Source organism: Chenopodium album, chromosome 25 (genome assembly GCF_948465745.1).
Source record: "Chenopodium album chromosome 25, dcCheAlbu1.1, whole genome shotgun sequence".
NCBI classification, from domain to species: domain Eukaryota; kingdom Viridiplantae; phylum Streptophyta; class Magnoliopsida; order Caryophyllales; family Amaranthaceae; genus Chenopodium; species Chenopodium album.
The window spans coordinates 17,763,391-17,772,560 of NC_137858.1; the positions used below are offsets into that span (position 1 = coordinate 17,763,391).

General features: G+C 35.9%; 2 protein-coding genes across 2 annotated transcripts; both read left to right on the top strand.

The window, feature by feature from the left end:
- The first annotated feature begins 341 nt into the window (after nucleotides 1–341).
- LOC145614831 (lysine histidine transporter-like 8) lies at nucleotides 342–5,543 on the top strand. Its single transcript, XM_081669892.1, has 5 exons — nucleotides 342–944; nucleotides 2,843–2,976; nucleotides 3,126–3,553; nucleotides 3,860–3,991; nucleotides 4,914–5,543. Exons 1-5 carry the CDS (start codon nucleotides 544–546, stop codon nucleotides 5,397–5,399), a joined length of 1,581 nt encoding a protein of 526 aa, XP_081526018.1. The 5' UTR covers nucleotides 342–543; the 3' UTR covers nucleotides 5,400–5,543.
- Nucleotides 5,544–7,258: 1,715 nt separating this feature from the next.
- Nucleotides 7,259–7,915, top strand: LOC145613820 (dof zinc finger protein DOF5.8-like). Its single transcript, XM_081668868.1, has one exon. The coding sequence runs from the start codon at nucleotides 7,259–7,261 to the stop codon at nucleotides 7,913–7,915; it is 657 nt and encodes a 218-aa protein (XP_081524994.1).
- Nucleotides 7,916–9,170: the final 1,255 nt, after the last annotated feature.

The window sequence follows — 9,170 nt, forward strand, 5'->3', positions numbered from 1 at the left end:
TCATTTTTGTAAATAATGGGAACATGAAAGTGGAAAATATGATGGAATAAAATACTACTACATGCATAATAGTACACAAAAATGTATCACTGTACTTTAAGGCATTAAGAAAGAGAAAATGTATCACCGAGCCTCAAATTGCTCTCTTATGTGCATGTCAAATACATAGACCCTATACGCCTAAATACACTCGTGGAAAGAAATAGTAACAAATGGGTGAAAGACTAGAATCTAATATTAATGATAAGGAGTACAAGATATTTAAACAAAAAAAATGATGCATGTATTAATAAGCGTGAAATATTCAACATTAAAAAGAAAACGAACAAAGTATCTGCTGTTCAGTCACAGCTCCTCCTACACTTGCATCGAATCCCTTTAATTTTATCTCGTACACCACACTTTTTCATTGTTTCCCACTACACTCTCTCTCCACTCCCACACTCCCCTATACAATACCACACCCCCCTTCCCTTTATAGAAAACCAAACTCAAACAAACTCTGCTACTTCAAAATACAATACCAATACATTACACAAAATAATGGATGAAAGGCTAGAAACTGAGCTTATTTCAATCCCGGCAACACCTCGGGCAACATCAACACCTGAGATACTAACACCCACCGGACAACGCTCTCCGAGGCCACAAACTGCGGGTGGTGCGGCAGCGAAAGAGTCCAAGTCTGCAGCATGGACACCCACTTCATTTATTTCACCAAAGTTTTTAAGTCCTATTGGAACACCCATGAAAAGGGTGTTGGTTAATATGAAAGGCTATTTAGAAGAAGTTGGTCATTTAACTAAGCTTAACCCACAAGATGCTTGGCTTCCTATTACTGAATCAAGAAATGGTAATGCTCATTACGCTGCGTTTCATAACCTTAATGCTGGTGTTGGGTTTCAAGCTCTTGTTCTTCCTGTTGCCTTCTCTTTTCTTGGATGGTAATTTCTTCTCTTCCTTTTAACGTTTTTTTGAATTTTTTTTATTTTATTGTGTTTGGAATTTTGTGGGTGTTTTATTATTAATTTGGGTACTTAATTGTTTGTCATTTACTCCCTCGACCAGACAATTATAGTTGAGGGGACAGTGTGATTTGAACTAGAAATGCAAGAGTATTGATTTGTCTGAATTTGGTGCATGAAATGAATTACTGGTAATATCTGATTTTTGAAAGTTAAGTTCCCTGAAATAATTGTTGATTCCAATTTATTGCAAGAATTTTTACAGTGGCACACTTGTACAAATGGTCACATAAAAGGTACTAGTGTTATCTGAGACTCTGAAGGACCACATGTATTGATTCTTACTTCTCTAACAAAGTAAGAGTCTAACTATTTGTTGGTCAAATCTCTATCATGTGATTATTTGGTTGTACAAACATGTACTCTCTTCCTTTGGAATTACTCCCGTATAAGTTGGGATGTTTTTTACTAAAAAAAATATACTGTAAATACTCATTTTTCGTCAAATTGTATTTTCCGGGTTTTGTTGCTAATAAGCTCTAATCAAGGAGTGTAATTAAGCATGCCTTTTATTATAAATATACAGTAAATACTCATTTTTCATTGAATTTAATTTTCTGGTTTTGTTGCTATACGCTCTAATCATGGAGTGTAATTAAGCATGCTTAATCTAATTAAAGTGAATGAGAGGTGGGGATGTTCTTTTTGCTTTTTGGATGATTTTAATCTTTAGATATTTTTATTTATGGTAGAACTAAAGAAGATGAAGAAAGATGATGATTGGATTAACAAAATGATTAAGTTATATCACACCCAGCTTTTGCTTTCTGCATACCTCCCATGATTTTTGACTTGCTGTTTCCAATTACCGGGACCAGTAATGATTATGTTTCAATGTTGTTATTTGAATGAGGGGACCATTTAGGTTCACATTCTCAATTTCTGGTCAAATTATAAACTCTTTTTTTTTCTTTTTTTTTTTTTTTCTCTTTCTGTTTCTATTTTTGTTTTTGTTTATGTCAAATTATGATATTGTTCTGTTTAGTGATAACAATGATGTGCTTTTAACACCTTTGCAAATTTGTCTGACTTTGGTACAAATTGTAGACCTTTTTACTTTTTCACTTTTCCTTAGTAATCCTTAAATAAGTACTACATATTTGGCATGGATTCTTAAGATATCATTAGCTTCTAACACCTTGAATAGTGCAGTTGCAATGACTGTCAATTATCATGGAGTTGAATTTCAGCTCGCAGTTGAAACTGTATGCAGTGATGATTTGTAAAAGACGATGATTTAGGCTCTCTTCTCCTCTACTAAAAGATAAGGTTAACAAAGTAAGCTGTGAAAAGCTAACTTTATTCTATGACTAGAGTTAAAAAATGAAGGTTATAATATGAAATAATATACTTGTAATTTGGTTAGAAGCGTATAAGTTTAATTAGACTCAATGCTGTCCATTGTTCATTAACACCTTTCAAACCATGGACTCAGTTTTCATCACAGAAACAGCTCATTTGCATGCTATGCCGCTATGGTTGCCTACATGGCTACATGTAAATGCCAGCAGAAGCCTTGTATTAAAAAAGACTGATGTTATTCCAGTTGCATAACCATGCTCCATATTAGTTTTAAACTATTGTTTGACTTCCTGTTCTTTTAGATCCCTTCATGTGCATACTTAGTTTTATCTAAAAAGACCGCTGATTTTTGTTGCTTACATGCACCAGTTAGTCCCTTTGAGCTAATTACATTGGATTGTGCTTTTGGCTGGAGTTACGACATTGCCTCACAATTTGATGTGACCAAAACAATTTGCTTTTAGTTGAATGTAAGAAAAATAACCGTCTCAATGCTTCATCTCTATGTATTGCAGGGGTTGGGGTATATTTGCATTGACTATAGCCTACTTTTGGCAACTCTACACGCTGTGGATTCTAGTTCAGCTACATGAAGCCGTGCCTGGGAAAAGATATAACAGATACGTTGAACTGGCAGAAGCTGCATTTGGTATGTTTTCATACATTTTTTGCAGTCACCTCCAATTGAAAATGTAAAACGAGTTCTGGTCCTAATCAGTATAATTTCTAGCATTGAAATGACTGCCAGTCTTCAATAGCCTCTCAACTAATTACCTCAAAACATTCTTTGTAATGTAGGGAAAAAGCTTGGTGTATGGCTTGCACTCTTTCCAACTGTATATTTGTCTGCTGGAACTGCAACTGCTCTGATACTGGTCGGAGGGGAAACTATGAAACTCTTTTTTGAAATAGTTTGTGGACCACTATGCTCATCAAACCCTCTGACTACGGTTGAATGGTACCTGGTTTTCACTTCATTATGCATTGTTCTGTCTCAACTTCCAAATCTCAATTCAATAGCTGGACTCTCGCTTGTTGGGGCAGTCACTGCTATCACCTATTCTACCATGGTTTGGGTGCTTTCCGTGAGTCAACGTAGGCCACCACAAATCTCGTATGAGCCAGTCTCATTTCCATCTGCAACAGCTTCCTTGTTTTCAGTTCTCAATGCTCTTGGAATAATAGCCTTTGCATTCAGGGGCCACAATTTAGTGTTGGAGATCCAGGTATGGATTTCTTCATACAGTGATGTCAAATTTTGGTTTCTTGTCTCTAATGCATGTAATTTTGTTGCTCTTATACTTAGCAAAAAAAAAAATTCTAGATTAACAGCAGTGATATATTTAGATAAGTCAGATGACATAAGATCAACATGATAAATTAACAGTATCTTTGAAATCATGTGCAGACGGTGCAGTAGTTAAATGTACAGATGCCTTATACCGTGAATTCAAGATCTTCATCACAGTGAAATAAAAAAGTGCTGTAAAACTTGATTTTTATATTTAAGCTCATGTACTTGGTTGTTTCAGGCTACAATGCCATCAACGTTTAAGCATCCAGCTCATGTACCAATGTGGAAGGGAGCTAAAGTTGCGTATTTTTTCATAGCCATGTGCCTCTTTCCGATAGCAATTGGAGGATATTGGGCATATGGAAGCCTGGTAAGTCTAGCTTCTACATATAAACTTTGTGAGCCTATATAGGTTAACTATTCAGATCACCTGAAGGCATAGATAACTATTTTCATGGACTTATGATGACAAAAGTCATGCTGCCTTTGATAATTTTAATATGCTGATGCAACGAATTGAATCTTGAATTAGAAGTTGCACTTTCTTCTTTGTTATGCAAGACTTAAGAAAGTCAACATCAATTTACAGATTTTTAAATGTAAGACTTATAAAAATATTGTGTGAAAATTCTTGACTGCTGCCATACATTACCTATAAACCAAAATATCTTTCTGGCAGAATAGGAAATTTGGAAATTTTGCATTTGCCTCTACTGCACTCTAGATTATAACTAGTTTCTAAACTTCTAAAATTCATTGTCCCAATTATGTACATCATGCTATACCTTCTAACTTTGCTTCAAAGTAATTAAGTGGAGATGCAACGAATTAAAAGGCTTCATTGCTTCTTTAATTTAAGCCAATTGCATAATTTTACCCATAATTCAATTTAATTAGACTGACCTTCCCTGCTATTTGGTAAAATTTATGCTTCCTGTTTCCATTGGATATTCATGTGAATGACTCTTCTTGTGAGAATACATACTTACTGGTTGTTGTACGCGTACCTCATTGATATATAGATATTCATACATATTATTGATTATGGCTTTTGAAAATTTACAAAATCCAGAACTTTATATATCTGCATTGTATTTTTGGAGAAGCTAATGATAAGAGCATTTAACTTGATACAAGAACCAAAGTGTTGTCACTATGTCAGATCTAGCCAGATTCTCTCGCATTATTTTATGACTGAAAATTTATCCCAATAAACTGATTATATGGTCTTATTACATTCATCCACAATATTTTATCGAAGATATGAACTGAGTGCATTTTCCTCTTAACAGATGCCTTCAGGGGGGATGCTTACAGCTATATATGCATTCCATAGTCATGACATTGCTCGAGGACTACTTGCAATGACTTTCCTTTTGGTGGTATTCAGTTGCTTGAGCAGCTTCCAGATATACTCCATGCCTGTTTTTGACAGCTTTGAAGCCAGCTATACAAGCAGGACTAATCGCCCATGCTCAGTATGGGTTAGGTCCAGTTTCAGAGTTTTCTACGGATTTGTCAATCTCCTTATAGGCGTAGCATTCCCCTTCCTATCAAGCCTTGCTGGCCTATTGGGAGGGCTCACTCTCCCCGTCACATTTGCTTACCCTTGCTTTATGTGGGTGCTCCTTAAGCAGCCCCCGAAACACAGTTGCAGTTGGTATTTGAACTGGATCTTAGGATGGGTTGGAATTGCTTTCAGCCTCGCGTTTTCAATTGGAGGAATTTGGAGCATTGTTACTAGTGGACTCAAGTTGAAGTTCTTTAAGCCAAACTAATAGTAGGACTTACCAACTGCTATATTTGTATGTGTGCCACAAGGGCGCAGACCATGCTGTTTTGCTTCTTGATAATTTGTGTAATATGTAAATTTAGAGGATGTTTTTGATTTATTTTTGCTTTATATAAGTAAGGTTTTTTCACATTGTTCTATGCTCTCCAGTATTCCAATTGTTAATCCTATTAATCCCTCGATAAATTCTTGAGGTATGATCCCTAAACCATTAGAAAATGAAATGGAGAACAATTCCACTACTGACGAATGTAGTACAATTTAAAATTCCTATTGGACATAACTTGGTTAAAAATAGGACTTATTGTCAAAAACTACCTAATACAACCCAGATTTTATGAGAAACTACCTAATAAAAAAAATGTTGTATAAAACTACCTAATAAAAGGTAAAATGTTGTAAGAAACTACCTACCAAAATCTTAATTGTTTTAAAATACTACCTCCTCTAGAAATCCACCATTGACCCGCCTCAAAACACCCCCAAAACCACCGCTTTCACCCTAAAACCAACACAACCTACTTGAAATTGCTTTCACCAAGCCGAAACCACCCTCCAATCCTAAAACCACTATCTCTTACCCCAAAAATCAACATCCCGAATCACGAAATTAAACTAACCTCACCAACTCGGAATATCTTTTAACCACCCCAAAAATAACCTTACCACCTTTGTGGTGGTTTCGGGGGTGCTTTGAGGTAGGTCAACGCCTTAATATTACATCAACGGTGGAAATTCGGCCAATGGTAGTACCTTACAATATTTTAACTTTTATAAGATAGTTTCTTACAACATTATTTTTATTAGGTAGTTTCTCACAAATTTTAGGCTATATTAGGTAGTTTCTGACAAAAAACCCTTAAAAATAATGTGCAAACTTAAGGATATTGTTGAAATTTATCACCAAGCTAATTAAGTACACATAAAATTATGCCAACATATATGAAATTTGTTATTATTAAATTACTTAGTGATCTTTTCACTTAGTACATTGTGATTTGAATTCTTATAGATGTAAATTGAGCAATTTAAATGCAAGTACGATCTAATTTACCAAATTATAATATTCAAGATCAATATCCTTTTATTTTATTTATTTTTCTTAGAGAGAGCAACAAAAGGAAGCTGTTAAGCCTGGTTTAGTTCAACTAATTTTTACGTATTTCAGAAAAAAAAAAATTCAGATCAAATCAGAAAAAATAAGTTCAGATTAGATTATCATTTTATGTGCAGTTTATTTATTGCTAAATATCTTTAATTTCGTAATGAAACAATTTATGAAAATTTCATATTAATAAAATACACATTATTACGAATCTAACAAGACCCCACTTAATATATATTTTCTTTATAGATTATCGTACACTTAAGGTGAAAATTTGGTCAAATTAGACGATTAGATCATATCAGATTAGACCAGATCATATCATACCAGATTAGACCATTTTAGATAAGCAAATATAAGATGAACTAAACAGGACGTTAATCCATCACCTAAAACAAGATTATTACATAGTTATAATAAAACCATACTAGGAGATAGGAATCTAGGATGCATGAATCATGATGATATTCAACCACAACACTACTAATCGAACACACTAACAAACCAACATTATTTAAAAAGTGCAATTTTGATTGGATACTATTAATCCAATAGAGTACAATAATAAACAAAAACATCCACTCCAATTCACACTAACATTCCAAAAACCATATCATTCCAATTTCCACACTTTGTCCCCCAAACCCCATAACAAAACCCTCCTCCCCAAGCAACTCACTCATTCCCTCACACCCCGTCTTCTCTCACCCTCTCTTCCCCCAAAATCACATCTACAAACAATGAACGCGGAGGTGGAAGGCTGCGGTGTCGAACCGCGGCACGAGCCAGAAAATCTACCATGCCCACGTTGCGACTCAACCAACACAAAATTCTGTTACTACAATAACTACAACTTATCTCAACCTCGCTACTTTTGTAAGTCTTGCCGCCGCTTTTGGACTCGCGGTGGTACTCTCCGCAATGTCCCTGTTGGCGGCGGCACTCGTAAGAAGTCCAAGCGTTCTCGCTCCTCCTCCTCGTCTTCCTCATCCGCAACCTCATTTCCTCTCTCTTCCGCTCCCTCAGGTGTCAAAACAGCGGAGATGATTTCGCAGCTACGGAACAATGATGACTTGGAATTGGACTTGAATGATGAAACAAGTTTCACTTCCTTACTCACTACCACTACTACTAGTAATGCTAATGTAAATGGTGGAATGTTTACGGGATTACCCGGGTACGGGCTCGGGCTTGGGTTTGACATTGGGTCATCTGGATTCGCTGATATCGGGTTCGGGTTTGGAGGATCCGTGAGTATGAATGATGAGACTCAGATTATGGGTCAGAATGACAGTAACACCACGTGGCAGTTTGGTAATGGAGATGGCATGGACGGTTCTGATTGCTTTGGTTGGTCTGACTTGGCAATATCAACGTCTGGTAAAGGTTTAGAGTGAAAGTTTTTTACTGTGTCTTTTACCTTCCCTAGGATGATAAACTTTTTTACCCTCGAAATGTGTTATTCTGGTTTTCAATTGGTAGTTTTATTGGGTGTGACGAGCATAAAATATCTTTGTAGAGGATGTTCCCTAAACTTGGGTCAATGTGTTTATGGTTTAGTGTTTAGAGAGTGGATAATGCTTGTTTTTGTGGATAATAGTACCTAATACTTCGTATTTCTTAATCTTCATTACTTTAACTTCGATTTTAAATTATGTAGCGGTAATTACGTGAATGATACGAATCATCTGATCGAACAATCACTTGTGTATCGAAGCATAAAGTAGATAAGATTGTCATGCTTCTCGAAATCTTTTATGATCATGAGAATCTACATATATCGCTACAAGCCTACAATGTCTACATTGTGATGAATGATGGGTTTCTGACAACCAGAAAAATTGATTGTTTGAATAAATTTTAGTAGTAAATAAGAATAGGAGTCCAATATATGCAATGATTTTTTTTTTTTTTTTTTTTTTTTGGACAATCGAGAAAAAGGGAAATCAATCCCCAATAACCATACAATTACTAATACTGAAAGAGTGAAAACTAAACAAGAGGTTCCTAATATTGCTGAGCTTTTCTCGTGCATAAAGAGCTCCAGAAAGATATCTCCCTGCAACCATTTAGAGAGTCTGGTATCAGGTGCATAAACTTCTAGCTAAGTGCCACAGGTGCTCATCCAGCGCGTCATTAATTCCTCTTAGCGTAGCAGCAATCATACAATTCACTTTGTCTGCTCTCTACAAAGGACCCTCCCCCTAATATATGCTGCCATCAAGATGTTTGAGCGCCCAAAGCCATTGAGTCTTGTTTCTGCAACTTGCTTTCTTAATCTCGAGGATAAATGGGCTGCACTCGCTGTTTCTTCTAATTAAATTGACCAGCTTGTTGTGTTGTTGCGGCTTCCTGCTAGTATCTCTTGCTTCAAACCCTGGTGGGTAGTCTTCATCTGAGCTTGCATCATCTAAACACATCTCACAGTTGCTAGTGTTTCTATAAGCAATTACTTTGTGTTCCATCCTCTTAACCGTTGCCCATGCGTTTTGCTTATTCTTCCTAAAAACCAGGTTGTTCATTGCCTCCCAAATACTCTCTAAACCAGGTCTCTTCAAACCCCTTACATTGTCACATAAGATTATTTGCCTTGTGGATCCAATTTGCAATTGGGACATTAACCTGGTGTAGGGAATATTTCAAGCATCCCAA